Below are 20,252 nucleotides of genomic sequence, written 5' to 3'. Positions count from 1 at the left end.
AGTAAATTACACTAGACATGGTGATGGACTGAACATTCGGGGTGATGTAAGAATAATAATTCTTCAATTTCTGGCTAGCATAACTTAATAAATAATGGTGCAATTCATCCAGATAGAGAACACCAAAAAGCCCAGATTCAGGAAGATAATGGATCTGCTTTAGGACATGCTGAGTTTTAAATGTCTTTGAGATATTAAATAGGCAGATTATAGAGGTTTGGCTTTCAGAGTAAAGGTGGCTTTAGACAAAGAAATTTGTGAGCAATTAACATATAGATGGTAATGAGATTGTCTTGGTTCGAAAAGACGGCCTTGAGTCAACAAAATTTACTAAGAGGAACCTGCAAATAAGATAGGAAAAGACCAGCTAAGCTGAGCCACAGAAACCACAAGAAGAGATTGTCATCAGAAGGATGCAAAGCTCGAAGACTCAAACGCTGCTAACTGGTAAATTGAAAACCGAAAAGTGTTTTGTTAGATTTAGCAACTTGGAGGCTCTGCAAATTTCATTCAAAGTTATTTGTACAGAGATCAAGGAGGTGACTGACTGGAGCGACTTAAAGGATTGATGGGAGGTAAGGGAATTAAACTGCTGAAAACAACTTGAGAAGTTTGGATGAGGATGGGGGAAGGGTGGAGACAGAGAGTGGCCTCCGGAGAGAGATGGGGGGGGGGCGTTCAAGATCAAGAGTTTATTTTGCTTCGTATTCTTAAGGAGGAAAACGTTAAGCATGTTTAAAATATGGGAAAAATCCTTTCAAGAAAGGGTGATGTTAGCAGAGTCACCCGGCGGTTCCTCCACTCCTGCTACATCTTCCTCTCGCGTTCACGCCCACGAACCCCCAGTTCCTCTCCCCATTCTCCACTCTGCACAGCACCAGGGCCGACAACCACTCCGGCCCTCCAGCCCGGTTCGCAGGCATCTCCTCACCGCAATGGCCCCTTCGCTCAGGTGGACCACCATGACTACGCTGCTCCAACTCCCGCGCTTCGGATCCTCTGCTGCCCAGCCTTTACTCCCGGGATCCGCCGCGCACTAAAGCAATTGGTCTTAGGAGCCGCCTACGCCACTTCCGCCTCTCGACGTGCGCACGGCACAGGGGCGGGCCTAGGGGCTGAGCAGCCACTGCATTGGCGGATGCCCACGTGACCATCCTAAATTCGGGGCCTAGTCGCGGGATGGTAGGGCCTAAGGGCCGAGAGCCTAGTTGCGGGGCGCGCCAAGGGTGACGCGAACGGAGCTAAAGGGCGCGGGTGGAGCAGTTCCGGGTGCTCTGCTAGCGGGCTCTCGGAAACATATTCCGCTCGGCTTTTGGCGGGCAGACGGACTCGTAGCCCAGAGGAGAGTTAGAGCTGCTCCCTGATAACCCTGCTGCTAAATGTCGTCGAAGCAGTGACTTGATCCTGAGCTTAGCACAGTGGGAGTTTCTGAAGGAAAATAAGACCCAGTTCCTGCCCTCAGAGGAGAACATAGTCCCGGGAGTTTCCTCTGTAAGTAGCCCTAGCTCAAGGTACACACGGTATGGACTCCCGGAGAGAGACAAAGTGTGCTGGAATCACAAATGAAACATCAAGGGAGGCTTCCCGGAGGAAGTGCCATTTGAAATGAGTCTTGAAAGATGTGTGGAAGTTTATGTGATGGATGCCAAGTGAAAGTAGGGATACTCCCCCCAAAATGAATAGCCTATACAAAAACTAAAGTGATGAATAATAGCCTGGCAAGCCAAGGATAGCTTTGCGTAGCTCACGATAGTAACATAGGAAGAAGCAAGACTTGAGCATTAGAAAAGAGCCAAAGGTCAAATAATGAAGAGTTTGTACTGGGTTTTCCTAAATGCTAGGAGGAGCATTGATGAATTTGAATCAGAGTACTGACATCTGTCTCAGTGTGGGGGGTAGATTAAGTTGGGGGGTGAGGCAGACTGAAAGCATGGAGACTAGTTATGACACTGGAAAGAATGCCAGACAAGGCATGGTGAGAGCTTGAACTAAAATTACCTGGAGATTGAAAGGAAAAACTGAACTATCTAAGGGATAGAAATATTTGTTGATAGTTGCTGGAGAGAGAAAGAAAAATCTGAGATGTCTCTCAGTTTCTGACTTGAGCAACTAGGGTAGGTAGAGGTCTAAGAGGACCAAGATGGTTGCTGTCAAATCCTCCAGCATGGTGCCTGGAACAAAGCAGGCTTACAATGAATATTTCTGAATGAAAGGATGGTGAGTGAATTGGTGTGAGAGAATATAGAATCTTCCTCAACATGTAAACAACTATAGCAAAAGACCACAAGAATTGATTGTTGCTTCATGCTTGCTGGAATGAAATCTTGATTTTCTAAAATTATAGAGATCTGAATTTCTTATTTGCTTATTCATTTTATAGATTTAAAGTGGCATGGATCTGCCTGTGGATGAGTGGAAATCATACCTACTTCAGAAGTGGTCTTTGCTCCCGAAGTCCATTCAGGTTTCAATTTCTACAGCAGAGACTTTGAGTGATATCTTTCTTCACTCCTCTTCGCTTCTTCAGTAAGTGAATGAAAGCTTTAGCAGGGAAATTTTGATTTGGAAAATGTTCCCTTTTGTCATTTGCTCTCAAATTATATCTCTTTGTGATGGAAAGATTAAATCGAGACTTTTATATTTTAGGTCATTCAGCAGTTTTTGCTGTTTCCAGTGTTTTCTAACCTACTCTGATAGGAAAAATAGGGATGCTATTTTGCTTTTTCAGTGTCAATATTATGTTTCAATAATCAGTGGCTTGCTATAATCACTAGACTGTGAACTTTGCCATCACCCAAAGGTAGTAGATGAGATTTGTTAGCTGCACATAGAAATTCATAACCACTCAAATTTGGAAAGGACCTTAAAGGTCATATAGTATAACCCGGTATTTTTCAAACTCTCTTGACTACACTCTTCAGTAAGAAATATTTTACATCACAACCTGGTACATACACTCACACACACACATATATGTGTATATCTGAAACAAGAGTTTCCTACAACTTCATTCAGTGAATTTTTATTGATCACCTATTACATGCTACAGTCTCTAAAACTGATTAAAGATATCAACCCCAAAATTCCGGAAGCTCAACAAGTTCCAAACTGTGTAAACATAAATAAAGTCACATCTAGGCACAGCAGACTTGAACTGCCAAAAACTAAAGGGAAAAAAAAAAAGAGGAAATCTTAAAAACAACCGACGAAAAAAGACACATTACCTTTATGGGAGTAAAAATAAGATTAATGACTGATTTCTTCAATGAAACTATGGAAGCCAGGAGACAATTAAATGACACATTTAAAGCGCTGAAAGGAAAACAAAGCAAACAAAGCAAACAAAACTTGCCAACCTAGAATTCTAAGCCTAATGAAAATACCTTGCAAAAGTAAATGCAAACTAAACCATTCAGAAGATATGAGAACAGTGCTATAAAGGGGAAAATAGGTAAATGGAGTTAAATTGTTGTAAAGTTCTTGTATTGTTTGGGAAATGGTAAAAGTACTAACAAGATAGTAATAAATCAGGGATTCATTTTGTAACCTCTAGGATAACCACACAAAAAAAAATATAAATTTATAATCAAGTCAGTTCTCTCCCTTTCACCATAAATTAGGCAGAATAATACATCCCAAGATGTCCATGTCCTAATCTCTGGAATTTGTGAATATGTTAGGTTACATAGAAAAGGGAAATTAATGTTACTGATCAGCCAATTTTAAGAGAGTAGCCTGGCTATACAGGTGAGCCCATTGTAATCGCAAGTCCTTAAAAGCAGAAAATAAAGAGACGAGTCAGAGGGAGATGTGACTATGGAAGATAGTCAGAGAGATGCAACATTGCTGGCTTTGAAGATAGAGAAAGCAATCCACAAGCCGAAGAATGTAGGCAGCCTCTAGAAACTGGAAAAGGCAAGGAAACAGATTCTACCCTAGAACCTGAATGTATTCCAACCAATACCTTGATTTTAGCACATTCAGACCCATATCAGATTTCTGCCCTTCAAACTATAAGATAAATTTTTGTTTTAAGCCACTAATTTTGTGGTAATTTGTTACAGCAGCAACAAAAAATGAATGCACCCCCTTTACTTTCCTAATCTAAAGTACTATAAGTAACTAGACAATTAAAATAGCTTCTTGACCGATTTCCTATATCCAACCTTGCCTACTTTCAAACTATTTTCTATACCACAACAGGAATCATTTTTAAAAACACAAATAAGATATATTAATCTCACTTGAAACCTTTCAGGAATTTCTTTTGCTCTTACAATAAAGACTAAAATTCTTACTGCCTATTTCTCTGGCCTCCTCTTTCACCACACTCCCTTTTCAAACATGTTGGCCTTCTTTCAGTTCTTGATATGCATTATGCCTTTTTGTGCCACATGGCCTTCACTTATTATATTTCTATTGCCTGAAATGCTTTTCTTAGCTCCTCTCTACTCCACCATACCCTGAGAACTAATTCTGCTCATTCTTCAGGATTAGACAAATCTTTCCTCAGGAAAGACTTCCCTGAATCCTAGCTAGGTCATCTTCATTTTCTTATATAACACTGTATACCTTCCTTTTTTATATTTGTGTAATTATTTGATTAATGTCAGTCTTCACTACTAGTCTATAAGCTCCATGATCTTGTCTGTATTCTTCTTTCTGTAGATAAGAGCAGTGCAGTGTTAAAAAACAGGTACTCAGTAAATACTTATTGAATGACAGTTTGGTAACGTGTATAAAGCTCTTAGTTCAGAAACTGGCACATGTTAATGTTCAATATAACACAAATGAGAGCCTTATCTATATACAGATACATAAACACATATGTTTCAGGTTCAAAGTTGACATTTTATCTGCATACCAGAAACTACCACGGTGTCTTTCTAGTTCTTTTTATATATTCTCATTCATTTGTAGATAAATATGCACACCTTTTTTTACTCTCACTTTTTGTTCTGTGAGGTTTTTCCAACATCACACCTTAATTTTTTTAGCAACCACATGATATTGCTAGTGTAATGTGCCATAATTTAGTTATTCTTTTCCATATTAATGGGCAGTTACACTATTTCTAGGTTGGATTTTTCTTTTTTTACTATTACAAACAATGCTGCAGTGACAATTTTTATGTTTTTGTATATTTAGAACTTAAGATAGGTTCTTACAAGAGGGATTGTTGCATCAATGGTTACGAGCATTTTAAATTGAATAAATTTGTCTTCCAAAAAGGCTTTACCAGTCTACCATAAACAGTATGCCTTTATCCTCACCAACATTAGAAAATTATTTTCCTATATCCTCACCAACATTAGAAAGCAACTGTCTCTAATTTTGCCAACCATAGGACAAAATAATCTCATTTAATTTGCATTTTCTGATTACTAGTGAAGTAATGCACTATTTCTGATGTTCTAGCCCATTTATATTTTTTCTGTGAATTGTTCATTTGTATCATTTGCCCATTTTTCTAGTGGGTTGTCTGTCTTTTATTAATTTATTGGAGATCTTTTTAAATCTGGCTGTGTAATTCTTTGCTATATATGTTACTAATTTTTATCTTAGTCTATTATTATCTTTTTTTACTTGACTTATGGTGTCTTGCATTGTATAAAAATTGTGTGTATATGTTTTAACTTTTATACAGCCATGTCTATCATTTTCTTTTATGGCTTCTGGATTATGTGTCTTACTTAGGATTGTCTACTCCAAGATTATAAAAATATTCTTTATTTTCTTCTAACATTTTTTGTACTTTTGCAATTTCATTTTAGCTCTCTCATCCACCTGGAACCTATTTTTGTGTATGATGTGAGGGAGTATTCTGATTTTTTTTCAGATAATTTTTCCATAGCATTTATCAAATAGTTCATCCTTTCCCCAGTGCTTCAAAATGCTACATTTATTAAAAATTAAGTTCCTACTTATCCATAAATTTGTTTCTAGACTCTATTTCTATGCCAAAACCAAAAGGTTTTAATTAGTGACTTTATAGCGTATTAGAATTCTGTCACTTTCAAGCAACAGAAATCTGGCTCAAATTGGGAAATTTATAGACTATAAAACTAGGATATCCAAAGACAGATCTATTTTCAAACAGAGTTGTATCCAGGGGCTCAGATGATGTCATCAGATTCTTTGTTATCTCTTCACATAGGGTCAGACAGACTCTTTCCACCCAATGGACACTATAACTATTGGTAACCCTGGGTACATCCTGATAACTTCATAACCACAAGGAAAGAGGGCATCTTTCTTGAGAGTTTTGGCTGAAAGGATCTGGGTTGGATCCTGATCAATCTAACTTTGATTACCTGAGCATCCCTTCAACCAAAGGGGTGGGGTAGGGCTCCTCTGATTGGCCAGGCCTGTATCACATGCCCAGTCCTTTTACGAAACTGAAGTCAACCCTACTTCAACCACAAGGAATGATTTCTCCTCTGAGATTTCATTACCAGACATACTGAAAAGGAGCAGTCAAAAGCAAGAAAGTCTAGTACAAATGTGGCTTTGATATCTGGTAAACCGGGTTCCCACACACACATACTTTTTCAAGATTTTCAAGTCTATTATTCTTTTTCAAGATTTTCAAGACTATCTTGGCTATTTTGTATACATTTTCCCCATGTGAACTTGAGAATCGACTGTCAAGTTCCATAAAAATGTCGCTGGGTTTTTGATTGGGGTTGTGTTGGATTTATAGATTCATTTAGGGAGACTTGACATGGTTACAAAATACTAAATTTCCTCATAATTTCCAAGTAAATAGTATGTCTTGCCATTTGTTTAGGGGTTTTTTATGCCCTTAAGTAAAATTTTATTGTTTTCTTTATGTAGATCTTGAACATTTCCTCTTAGATTTATTCTTACTTATCTAAGATTTTTGTTGTTATTGTCAATAAGACTCCCCCTCTCCCCCCAGTTACATTCTCTGATGATTGGTGGTGTAAATAAAGGCCAGGAATTTTAAATCATATTATCATTTGGGTCACCTAACTGTACATTCACATTATTTCTTCCTATTTAGGTCAGTCTACTTAGAATATTTAGGTAAATGGCTATATTTGCAAATAGTAATCCTCCTTTCCAATATTTGTATTTCTTATTTTACTTTTTAATTATCATAGCATTAGTTAGACCTGCAGTGCAATGTTGACTAGTAAAAGCCATTTAGAACATTTGCCATGGGTTTAATAGTACATACCTTTTTCAGTTTAAGGAAATTGTCCTATATCCTATCATAAATAGATGTTCAATTTTATCAACACTCTTTTGAGCTATTTTGGGAGGAACGATCATTTTCTTTTTCTCCTTTAATCTGTTAATGTAGGGTTTACATCAGTAGATTTACTGAAGTTGAACTGTTTTAGAGATAAACTATTTGGTTATCATCTATCATTCTTTTAACACATAGCCAGATTCAATTTGCTAATGTTATTTTTAGAATTTTTACATCTATGTTCATAAATCATATTAGCCTACATGTTCTTTTTTGTGCTCTATGTGTCAACTCTTGGTATCACAGTTACGGTAGCCTCATAGCATAAATTTGAGAGCATCCCATCTTTCTCTCTGCTCTGAAATAGTTTATATAATGTACGGATTATTTAGTTCCTAAAAGCTGGTAGAAAAATCCTGTAAACCTGTGTAGACCTGGTGCCTTATTAAGTAGAAAGATTTTCCATTTCTATCAGAATAATATGCATATAATGTAAGAAGTCAAATAGTACTTCAAAGCCTATAAAGAAAAACAACAACCCTCTGTCTCACTCTTCTTCATTTCTATTCTCCAGAGGCTATTTTAAATTATTTTAACTGTTTCTTCAGGCATTTAGTTTCATAGTACTAAATAGTATGCTAATACTGTTGTTTCTTGAATTTTTAGTTTTAGATGTCAAATTTAGCTCTCTTACCCTGAACTCACATGTATGTATATACTTGATTTTCCTCTCATTCTCCCATTATAACTGTATTATAATTTATAATATAACATAACCAATAGAACATGATATTGGTTAAACCAATATTCAATACATACATCATATGTGTATGTAAATATTACATGAACCATGAAGTATACTTCGAATTACATTTCCTTTCTTGTACAAATCTTATTTCCTCTGGAGTTAATAACTGCCTTCATTTTATTCTGTGTATCTTCAGACTACTTAAGAACAAGTTAGAGGGATGGCAAAAAAAATTTAGCTCTGAAGAGCTGTTTTTAAGGCTATTCAATCATCATCTAAAGTGACCAAAAAAGATTCAAACTTCTAATCTCCATGTGCATGCCAATTAAATAAAAATATGAATTGAGCCTTTAAAACTTAAAGCCAGGCATATACTTTTCTTTCTTACCATTTATAGTCTTTGAGGAATGTTTTACCAAATTTGATGCCTTTCATCAATATTAAAGACCTTTTGAGACAAATGACTTCACTCCAATTGATAATCTACAGTGTGGTAGGGAATCCTTAACAGACTCATTATCCACACTCATTGCCTTATAGTTTGTTTTGATTTTGTACTGATTCAGCTGGAATATCTTATGGTGCCAGAAAGAAAGGAAGTGCTCAAAGACTAATAGATTGATGTGAAAAAGAACATAGGAACCAGTCTGCAGAGGTTCCTACTGGACAATTTGAGCATCAAAAAATGTAATGATGTAATGGTTTATAACAATGAATTTTTTAAAAGTCCATGGTGATACTCAAATAAATACATAAATAAGTAAAAGAAGGAAAGGAGGAAACACTTGTCTTTATAGAAGAAATGTCAATTAATAAATTTGTAATGATAGAATTAGAAAACCACTATGTTATAACCCTCAGTGTAATAACTGACTCTAGCAATGATTGTCAATGAATGCTAAAACCATTAGAAGAAAAATCATTGAGAATCAGGTTATTCACATGGTCTCAAAGTATGGCCCCATAGATTACTTATTAAGTACAATGGGAAAGGTATCTTTATATTGCAGAGATCCAATAGTCACTACTTTAACCAAGTGATCAGACTTAGCATCACATATAGTGAAAACTACTTAACATACGTGTCTCCTGATTTGAAACAAGATGAATACAGATTTAACTATGTACTTATAGTCTTGACAAAAATTATTTAATGTGAATCTAATTATGAGGAAGCAATGAAATAAAACCAGAATGTGGAACATTTTCCTGGCCTTGAGTCTTCAAAAAATTATTCATGAAAAACAAAAAAGGTATGAGACTATCTCAAAAGAGACTAAAGAGAAATAACAAATTCAGTTAAAAAGAAAAAAAGATGTAAAAGACATTTTAGGAATAATGGAAAAATTTAAATGGTATTTGATTTAGCATCAATTTTTTAAGTGTCATAATGATATTATGATATCAGGATATAGGGGAATGTTCTTATTCTTAGCAGGTGAACTTCCATGATGTCTGCACTTACTTTCAAATGCTTTAGGGGGAAAATGTGTATATATGAATGTGTGTGAGTTATTAAGCTGTTGTTTCTCAGCTCCAATCTTCTGTACTCTTTGCTGGGGCTGGGACTTTCTGCTTTGCCAGTTGACTACATGAGAGGCTTTTGCCTCTCTACAATTCTAAAGAGAGAAGGCAAGCCTGAAGAAGAAGGAACTTGCTCCTTTCTGTCTGCTTCCTAATTAGAATCTACGTGCTAAAGAACAAATTTGGACCTTTATCTTATACCATCTACAAAAATTAACTCAAAATGGCTCAAAGACTTAAGAGTTAAAACTATAAAACTCTTAGAAGAAAACATAAGGCAAAAGCTTTTGATATTGGCTTTGGCAACAATTTCTTGGATATGATACCAAGGGCACAGGCAACAAAAGATAAAATAGACAAATTGGACTTCATGAAAATTAAAACATTTTAAGCATCAAATGACAATATTAACAGAGTGAAAAGCAATCCATAGAATGGGAAAAATATTAGCAAATCATATCTGATAAGGGATTAATAGCCAGACTATACAGAGAACACCTAAGAGTCAACAACAACAAAAACTCAATTAAAAAATGAGCAAAGGACTTAAGTAGACATTTTTTCCAAAGAAGAGATATAAATGGCCATTACATGAAAAGATGTCCTTAACATCACTAATCATTAGGGAAATACAAATCAAAATGATAGTAAGATACCACCTCACATTCATTAGGGTGGCTGCTATCAAAACAAACCCCCAACACTTTAACAAGTGTTGATGAGTATGGGGAAATTGGAGCCCTTGTACACTGTTGTTTGGGATGTAAAATGATACAGCCATTATTGAAAACAATGTGGCGGTTACTCAAAAAATTAAAAATAGAATTAGTATGTGATCCAGCAATCCCACTTCTAGGTTTATACCCAAAAGAATTGAAAATGAGACTTGAACAGATATTTGCACACCAATGTTCATGGCAATATTATTCACAATAGCCAAAATGAAAACAACCTAAATGTCCATTGACAGATGAATGGGTAAACAAAATGTGGCATATACATAGAATAGATTATATTTCAGCTATAAAAAAGAATGAAATTCTGGTACATGCTACAATATGGATGAACCTTAAGGACATTATGCTAAGTGATATAAGCCAGACATAAAAGGACATACATTGTATGATTTCATTTATTTGAAGTACCTAGAATAAATAAATTCATGGACACGGAAAGTAGAATAGAGATTACAGGGGCTGCAGAGAGTAAAGACTGGAGAGTTATCATTTAATGAGCTTATACTAGTTTGGGATGGTGAAAAAGTTCCAGAAATAGATGTGGTAATGATTGCACAATATTGTGTATGTACTTAATGCCACTGAACTGTATGCTTAAAAATGGTTAAAATGATAAATTTTGTATATTTTACCACAATAAAATTAATTAGAAAAATTGTTTCATCTCACTTCCTCAAATTTTTTATCATAACATTCAAGAAAATTTGAAATATTAAAAAGAACATCTCTTTGCTTTTCAAAACTTAAAATTAATTACTGAGTTAAATTTGGTACTCAAAGAAAAGAATGAATTATTGCAGCTTGGGTCTTAATTACATACTAATTGTAACAATTAAAAAACATAGAGTTTATCATCATTTTGGATTAAGATTAAAGAATACCCATTGTCAGGCAATGGGTATTCTTTAGGCTGTTATTACTATTCACCCTAACCTTTTTGTTTGAATGGGATTTTCAGGTTTCATTTAATTTAAAACAACACAAAAACAAGCAACAACAAACAGATTCTGTGGTAAACCATATATACATGAGAATATGTGCATATAATATTTTCTGGACTGGGACAAATTTAAGACAGGCATTCACACCCTTTGAATTGGATAAAAACTTTCCTAATTTTTTTTATTATTTTGATATTTTTCTATATTTTATTTAAATATCAATAAAATCATTTGATATTAACTTATTATACATAACAAACATAATGTTTTATGAAATTCCAATATATACATACACAGGTGCATCATACTGAATCACAATGTAAAAGATACTTCTTATTGTGGGTCTTTGTAAACAACAATTTTAAAAATGCTTTCTAAACAGTCTGCAGTTTTGATTTTCATTCCTCTTTGACTCAAGAATTGCTTAAGAGAATTTTTAGTTTCCATGCTATTCATATTTTGCTTCATTGTATTGTAGTCAGAGAGTATAGTCTAGGTTATTCTATACTATTTCTCCTTACTGGAAAAAAGATGTATTCTCTATTGCCAGTTTGTGTATGTTTGTGTATTTATATATTAGATCAACCTTATTAATTATATAGAGCATTTGCATACAGTACTTTTTTAAAATTTTCAGGCTGAAATAATTTCAGATTTACTTGCAAAAACAGCACAAAGAATAGCTGTGTAATATCCTTTCAGATTCCCTAAATGTTAACATTTCACTACATTTACTTTATGATTCCTCCCCCATCTCCCTCTCCTCTGGCAGACATTCAGCTCAGGTATTTTCAACACAGTTTAAGTGGAGAAGATGCCCTGGTGCAAAGACTCCATGTCATTCTTCACAAGCTTCCATATATGATGAGAAATGGGTCATTAGCCAGTAATTATGAGGTAAAGAATAAAAAATTAACACTCTGTTCTCTAAATAGAAATTCCAGTCCCTATGTCTCTGAGACCACAAGATTCCCCACCCCCCATCCGCCACCAATCCTATTACATAATACATAGAACCTCATGTGTCCCAGTGTTTTGCGGGCAGTCACTCCTGTTACAAGTGCAATGGTTAGGAGCTTTCCTTGAAATAACAAATTTGTGCTTTTTTTGTTTCTTCATGAAGATCTGAGGATGAGATGTTTTTAAAAAGGCTTTCTAGGGGTTACCTTGTGGAAAAGGACCCCAATGCTCCCCTTTTCTACAGAGAAGAAGGAAACAAAAAATTTCAGGAGAAGGATTATATGGGAGCCACAGTGCTGTATTCTAAGGTAAGTCACCCCCAGCTCAGCAGGAGGGGCTATTTCAACAATTTAACAATGCGTATTTCTTTAAAAGATAGAGCCTTATTGCTGAATTGTGTAGCCAGTGATAGCTATGTCTATAATTTATGGATTGAATTTGAAAAAGAAAACTTGGCAGAATTCTTCTGTTATATTTTGAAACCAAGGGTAGTTTGTATTATGTGTCCTGAATTGCATCAAGAAACTTCTATTCCAGTATTCTTTCAGCCATCTTGTAGCAATAGACTTATTGAGCCCCTTTCCCTGCCTTGCTCGTGTCTGTCAGCCCTCGTTGAATTGTGTGCCATTTTTGTCTGAATGACTGATGAGGCTATTAGTTTGATAGTTCCAATTTAGAGAGCAGCTAGGTTTTGGGTTAGCCACGATGATAGCTACAACCAGTATGATTTAGATTAAGTTAGAAAGGAAAGTTAGATCAGTTGCCACAGCCCAGTTGAACTCCATTTTGAAGGTTATCAACGAATATTTAAAACTATGCTAACCATCAATGAGCTAGATTTTGAGGAATAGTGGCTATTGCTCCTGTTGTCTTGCTTCCATAGTAGGAACTGGAACAAGATCCCTGAGAGCCTTTTTTCTTTAACTTTTTATAGATAAATATGGGCTTAAAGCAAGATAAATATGGGCTTATTGCTCCCCTGCACTGAGTCTATGATCTTGTATACTGAAAGAATAAGTGTAAATTTGAAAGTGGACCCCTACTCTGAATCTTTAACAGGCCTATGCTGAAGGTTTGGAATTAGTTTTCCAAAAACTATCAGACCTACAACAGCAGCTTCTGTAATTGATAAAAGCCCTGCTTTGTAATGTTATAACAAAGTATTTAGTTGAATAATGTAAGCATTAGGGAGTACTGAAGAATTAAAATCCATTAGATGTAATGATCCACTGATAAATGGCTTAATAGTTCTTTTTCAGAGCTAATTTCTTCCACTCTATGCCTGTGCATCACAAATGTAATCACATGAGGAGTTGCTCAAGGAAAACATGTAAAATAAAAAGTGAAATCAGACAAAAAAAATTAAGGTTTGCTCTAGATGTAAAGAGAGATGAGCCTATTTCATGAAGCTACTATTTTGGTGATTATGGTACTTTGCAATTTTCTATAAATCTACTGTTTCTTTTTTAAAATAATATTTGTTGGTTTTGTCTGATTGCAAATGTAATATATGTTTACTTGGAAAATATAGAGAAGCATAGAGTTAAAAAAAAATCTCAACCAATGATAGGTACTGTTAACATTTTTGCTTATATCCATCCAGCCACTTTTTCCTCTGAAAATATGTTTTTCTTTTACAAAATTGGGATAACGGTGTATTTACTGTTTTGTAACCTGCTTTTTTCCCTCAACAATTTATTGTGACCATTTTCTCATGTTATTAAATTTTCCACTAGAACATGATTTTTTACGGCTGGCTTAGTGTTCCATAACAGAAACCTATACTTGATTTAACATGTAATGTTGGCAGATTATTTTGTATCATAAAGCTGCAAGGAGCATTTTTCTATGTAAATATTTGTACACATCTGTTATTTCTTTAGGATTAAATTCCTAGAAGAGCAATTGCTGGATCAATTGAATGTACTTTTTTAAAGCCTTCGGTACTCCAGGAAAGAACTAGTTAACATCTCTTCTAGCAAAATATAGGCATGTTCATTCCTCTATATCCTAAGCAATACTGGTTATTATAGTTCTATTATTATTATTTTACCTATTTATTTTTGAATAAGAAATGTGTTTATATAGTTAGAATTCAAAAGGTGCAAGAGTATACAGTGTATTCTACTTCCTCTGTCCCCAAGCCACCTAGTTTCCTGTACCCAGAAGCTATCACTATTAAATGTATCTTTCCAGAGGTACTTTGCCATTTATAAATAAATACAAATAATCTCCCACTCCTGTACACACATACTTTTTTTATATAAATAACAATGTATGCACATTCTAGCACTGCACTTTTTTCCCTTAATATCTTTAAATTATTCTTACATGAGTACATAAAGTGTTTCCTCATTCTTTTTTTATGACTACATGGTTTTCTGTTATATGGATATAATAGTAATTTATTTAATTAGTGTCCTATAGACCAGTATTTAAGTTGTTTCCTATCTTTTGTTATTTCAAACAATTCTGTGATGAGAAACTGCACGTATGTTATTTTGTACATATCTATAGGATAAATGATTATATCTGTAGGATAAATTCCTAGAAGAGGTATTGCTGGGTCAATGGAGATATAGATATATACAAATATGTTAAAAGAAATATGTATATTGCTAAATTGCTCTCCATAATTAGGAGACCGATTTACACTCCTACCAGCAACATATGAGAATACCCACTATTCTACTCCTTTGCCACCTCAGTGTGGTATCAATTTTATTTTTCTTTGCCAAACTGACAGGTAAAAAATGGCAGTAGAGTTTTAATTTGCATTTTGCTGATTATGAATAAGGTTGACCATTTTTTCATACGTTTAAGAGCCATCTCTATTTCCCATTAGAACGGTTTATATTATTTGCTTATTTTCCTATTGAATTATTTGTTGTCATTGATCTGTAGGAACTATTCATAAAGTAAAGAAATGAGCCCTTTGCCTGTAATATGAGTTACAAATATTTTTTCCAATACAATGTTTGTCTTTTGATACTGCTTTTATTAGTTTTTGCTGTAAAGAAATTTTTTATTTTTATGTGCTCAAATTTATTAGCCTTTTATGACTTCTGGGTTTTGTATCATAACTAGGAAGTTATTCCTCACTCCAACATCACTTTAGACTATTCCTATAGTTTCTTCTAGGGCTCTTATAGTTTATTTTACATTAAGATTCTGATCCATTTAGAATTCATCCTAATTAAAGTTTTATCATATATATTTTTTTCCTCAGTAGCTGCCTACTTGTCCTAATATTTTTATTAAATAATCTTCTTCGTTTCTCCAGTGATGTGAGATACCACCTTTATGATTATTAAGTTTTGCCAGTTTGGTGGTAGAAAAAGAGTAGGTCTTTTCTGCTTTCATTTTCATATATCTGGCTATCTGTATATGAATTAACCATTTGTTTCCCATGTATCATTAGTGTTTTTTCTTTTGTGAATTTCTCTTTGTGCCACTCACTCTTTGTTATGTGCAGAATTGTGTTCCTCAGTTTTCATTTGCCTTTAGTATTGTTGTGGCTGAAGCTATGTCTGATGCTATCTTCAAAGTGCTTCGAATATTTATTTCCTCACTTGATCTTTGCAGCTTTGCTTTATGGTAGTTAAAAATGAAGCTGAAAGAGATGAAGCAGAAAGAGATCCAGTAACATTACCAATTTTATACAGTCTTTAGTAGTAGGGCTCCTATTATCTGTAAAGATGCTAATTTCCATTTATACCTTTAACTGGTTTGTTGTTTTGCAGGGAGTATCACATTCAAGGCCTAACACTGAGGACATTTCATTGTGTTACGCCAATCGCTCTGCAGCCCTCTTCCACTTGGGTCAGTATGAAGTGAGTATCAGGATGCCTGATGTGATCGAAGAGGATCTGTAGGGCGTTCACTGGAGGACTAGGCCTTCATCTCTGCTTCTACCTTAGAACAGTAAAATTGGGCCATGCTGCAGTCGGTTGAATTGGAAACAGATTGTGTCCTCTCAAACTTGTCCTTTCTCCTGATTCATGTTACCTGTCAGAGGTGATTATGTGGGGTAGTGTTGGTTGACAAGAGAGTCATGGCACATTCCACAGGGCAATGGATTATATCTAATAGGTTAGTAGTTCTCAGTGTTGAGATCAGCTGTGAGTGAGATAAGTTGCTAATAATACTTCAGGTTCGAAGTGTTTGCAAACTATTTACTGGTTTGAGTTTTTTGTTTTAATAAGTAGAGCATGTTCAAGATTATCCCTGCAATAATATAGATCACCCTCAATATGCATTTTGAGTGGATAAGTGAAAGCTGCTCTGAAATGTCTGTGTGTGCCTACAAGGAAGTAGGCTTTGGATGAGTGGCTTTCTTCTTATTCCCTAACTGAGGTCTAAGAACAAGCTCTAAAATGCCATTTTGATACATCTATTTCAGAATTCCACAGAAATTTAAATTATGCCCTAGAATTAAGAACTATTTGAATAGTCACAAATTCACACTTAAATTGCCCTTTGGACTAAAAAAGAAGAGCAAGAATCTAACTCTAAGCAAGAAAGTCCTGGACTACTGAAGACGGTGATTAGAAGAACTTGTAAACATTTAACCCTTTATAACTTCCCTGCATTGGTTATTTCTGTTTCCCTTCTTATAATAATGTTGCTATATATTGAGCACATATAAGGTTCCAGGCACATTTACATCTATTTAGATATATTACCTTATTTTCATCCTTATTTCAATGCTGCGAAGTATTATTATCTCTGCTTTCTGGTGAGAAAACTAAGACACTGAGAAATTAAGTTACTCTCACAAGGTCATATAGCTAGTAAGAGGCAAAGTCAGTATTGGAATGCAAGTCTATTTGGCTTCAAAGACTGCCCTCTTATTCACCATATTACAGTTCTTCTCTCTATAAGACTTTTCTCCTTAAAAACATATTTGATAAGCTAGTTAAACATAATCTCTTTAGCATGGATTTCTAATCACTCAAAAGAGCACATGGTAGAATAAGATTTAAAGAAATAAGCACATGATTGTAGTTGCTCCATTTTTAATAATCCTTAACTTTCCTGTAGATTTTTTTTAAGACCTTAGTAGATACTGAAGAGTAGGGACCAAGGATCATTTTGGGATTTCCTTTCTGTTTTCAGACATGTCTTCAAGACATCATCAGAGCACAGATGCATGGATATCCAGAAAGACTGCAACCCAAGATGATGTTACGTAAGGCAGAGTGTCTGGTGACTCTGGGGAGACTGCAGGAAGCAGGCCAGACCATCAGTGATCTTGAAAGTAACCTAGCAGCTTCCCAGTTTAAAATTATACAGAGAACCCTCTGTCACCTAAAAATGAAGGTACGAGAAAAGGAGACTCTCACAGAAACCTCCCCAGCAGCTCCAACCAAAGCCTTTGAGAATATGGACCTAAGGGAAAAGAATGAACAAATTTCCAGTGCAACACCTTCTGTCAGCTTATGCATAGACCCGTTAAAAGGCCGCTATCTGATTGCCACAAAAGATATTCTCCCAGGAGAGCTCCTTGTGAGGGAAGATGCTTTTGTGAGTGTCCTTAACCCTGGAGAAATGTCACCACTATGTTACGGCCTGGATGGCAAGTGGAATACCAGAGTTACCAATGGGGACCTCTATTGTCACCGATGTTTGAAGCACACTTTGGCCACAGTTCCCTGTGATGGATGCAGCTATGCCAAATATTGTAGCCAAGAGTGTATGCAGCAGGCCTGGGACCTCTACCATAGCATAGAGTGCTCTCTAGGTGGGCTGCTTCTCACACTGGGGGTCTTTTGCCACATTGCCCTGAGGTCGACTCTTTTAGCTAGATTTGAGGATGTTGGCAAAGTCATAAGGAGGCTTTGTGGTGATATTAGTAACAAGGACATCTGTTTACCTGAAAGCAAGAATCTGGTGCAAACATTCAGTTATGACCTGGAAGGGGAGAGTGAGAAAAATGACAAAACAGTTGAAACCCCAATTCCTGGATGTGATATTAATGGGAAGTATGAAAATAATTATAATGCTGTCTTCAACCTTTTGCCCCATACTGAAAACCATAGCCCAGAGCACAAATTCCTCTGTGCTCTAAGTGTTTCTGCACTGTGCAGGCAGCTGGAAGCAGCCAGTTTACAGATCCTCACAACAGGTTCGAAATCCTCTCAGCCAAAAACAGCAGTGGCTCCTGCATTGTGTCAAGAGTTGCATATTTGGGGCGTGGCCATGCTGAGACACATGTTACAGCTACAGTGTAATGCTCAGGCAATAACTACCATACAGCAAACAGGTAAGAAGAAAACTTTTTCTGCCTTATAATATTGTTCTTGATGTAGCTAATGTTTGGAGACAAAGAACTGTAAGGGACACAGATTGGATGGTCTCATGGGAAAACACAGCTGTCTTATATTATCACGATTGTGCCACTGAGAAGCAATGTGACCTTAACAAATTATTTGATCTCACTCTGCCTCAGTTTTCTCATCTGTAAAGTGAGTAGTTGTGAAGATGATGTGTTTGTTTCTAAAAATACTTTATGGAGTTGCGAAGATGGTGTATTTGTTTCTAAAAATACAAGGTAAAAAACCTGTTAGTCTCTTAGTTTTGTATTGTGAAGGAAAACTGAAAAATAGTTAAAGACTGCAGAAAGAACAAGGTCTGTAGTTAAGGAATCCGAATCTTAGCTCACTCACGTGACTCAGGTACTCTGTCTCTTCTTTTTCCAATTGACGAATTTTTTCTCATTCTGTTTTAAATCTGGCCGAGCACAGCTTTGCACACAGTACCACCATAAGCTGTTTACCAGCCTATGTTTGGGCTGTCCACTGGCCAGGTGGCCAGCAATCTAGGGGCCACCTCTAGACACAAAGTAGCCTAGCCCTACTTTCCTGAACCAGATCCTATAGATAAGGCTGTTCAGGTAGATGGGGAGATTGGAAGTGCCCAGCATCACGAGTGATATCTCTAATATGAATGTAGTAACAACAGATCTATTATTAGAAAAGAAATAGTGTTTCTAGTATTTCTATCATATGATCTCCATTTTAGCAGATAATATCTTTTGATTTAATCAGTTCATTGTATTTTTCTCAATTGTCTGATTAACTATTGAGGGGAGCAATTAGGTGTTAACCAAACCTAGGGTTTATAGACAGATTAATAGTAAATATGGCTTAACTAAACTATACATGCTTAGCTCTTGATCTTCTCATATTAAGTAATGTAGAATTTTGTCAACCTTTTTTTTTAGTTTTCTTTTTTTTTAGGCGAGGCAGCCCTTGGTTGACCTCACAGATTGCAAGGACCTTGTCAGTTTACAATCCCCCGCCTTTTTTTTTTTTAATATTTTACACCTGCAGCACCTGGTCTTCCTATCAACCTTTTTATAGATAGATAGATAGATAGATAGATAGATAGATAGATAGATAGATAGATAGATTTTGATCTTTAATTTTAATTCAGCTGCCAAATTATGCAGTATATAGGTATTTCACTAGAGGTGTTTTTAGGCAAGATTCTCCTCCCCATCTTGAAGCACATGGAACATCCAGTAATAGCACTGGCTTTACCCCATTCTGCTACGAAAGCACATTGCAAACTAGTCTCCACTTTCTTCTCTGCCTTCTTTTGCTTCTTTGAGCCATTGCTATCTTCTGAAATAAATCTGTTGAGTGTTTTTCCAGAATTATGTTTTCCCTTGGGTACATTCACTGGCATTTTTAAAAATATCTTTTTCATTTTGTTTTGTTTTTCTGAATGTAAAAAATAGTATATGAGCTTCCAGATTATAATGGCAGAAAATTACTAACTCTTGATTCTATTGTGTCTTGCTTGGAAGGTATTTATTAGAACATAAAAAAAGATACAAATGTCACAAGGTCTGAAAACTATGTAAACTATTGTCCAGGTAAACAATAGTATGACCACTAACTCAGACTGAATCCCTGGTGCAGAATGGCAGAACCATATGGACAAAAGAAGATATTTTCTATCCACCTTCCTTCATTGGCCTACCCTTTACAGTCAAAGAAATGTTTTTGCTCCATGTGCCTGACATTTCTTTACACTCAATTTTTTTATCTCCATAGCAAATTTTGGGTAAAATTTTTCATAAGTTGTTAAGAGTGAATTTTTGGATTGTAACAGTA

The 20,252-nt window shown here is 35.5% G+C and overlaps 2 protein-coding genes across 4 annotated transcripts in view; one reads left to right on the top strand and one right to left on the bottom strand.

The window, feature by feature from the left end:
* Positions 1–1,086, bottom strand: part of RPA1 (replication protein A1) — a 50,825-nt gene extending 49,739 nt beyond the window's left edge. Inside the window, exon 1 of the mRNA XM_039886300.1 lies at positions 932–1,086. Within this exon, the coding sequence (XP_039742234.1) occupies positions 932–964 (33 nt within the window). The 5' untranslated portion in view covers positions 965–1,086. The remainder of the gene's footprint in view (positions 1–931) is intronic.
* Positions 1,087–1,154: 68 nt separating this feature from the next.
* SMYD4 (SET and MYND domain containing 4) overlaps positions 1,155–20,252 on the top strand; it is a 35,162-nt gene continuing 16,064 nt past the window's right edge. For 2 of the 3 annotated variants that reach the window (XM_039886297.1, XM_039886298.1), the window contains exons 1-5: positions 1,155–1,491; positions 2,381–2,526; positions 12,293–12,437; positions 15,873–15,962; positions 17,248–18,394. In XM_039886297.1, coding sequence (XP_039742231.1) covers positions 2,393–2,526; positions 12,293–12,437; positions 15,873–15,962; positions 17,248–18,394 — 1,516 coding nt within the window. In that variant the 5' untranslated portion in view covers positions 1,155–1,491; positions 2,381–2,392. The remainder of the gene's footprint in view (positions 1,492–2,380; positions 2,527–12,292; positions 12,438–15,872; positions 15,963–17,247; positions 18,395–20,252) is intronic. The other variant, XM_039886296.1, reaches the window with a different exon arrangement.

This window comes from Pteropus medius, unplaced genomic scaffold, assembly GCF_902729225.1.
Source record: "Pteropus medius unplaced genomic scaffold, Ma_sr-lr_union100, whole genome shotgun sequence".
Classification (NCBI taxonomy): domain Eukaryota; kingdom Metazoa; phylum Chordata; class Mammalia; order Chiroptera; family Pteropodidae; genus Pteropus; species Pteropus medius.
This window is presented reverse-complemented; position numbering and strand designations above follow the sequence as displayed.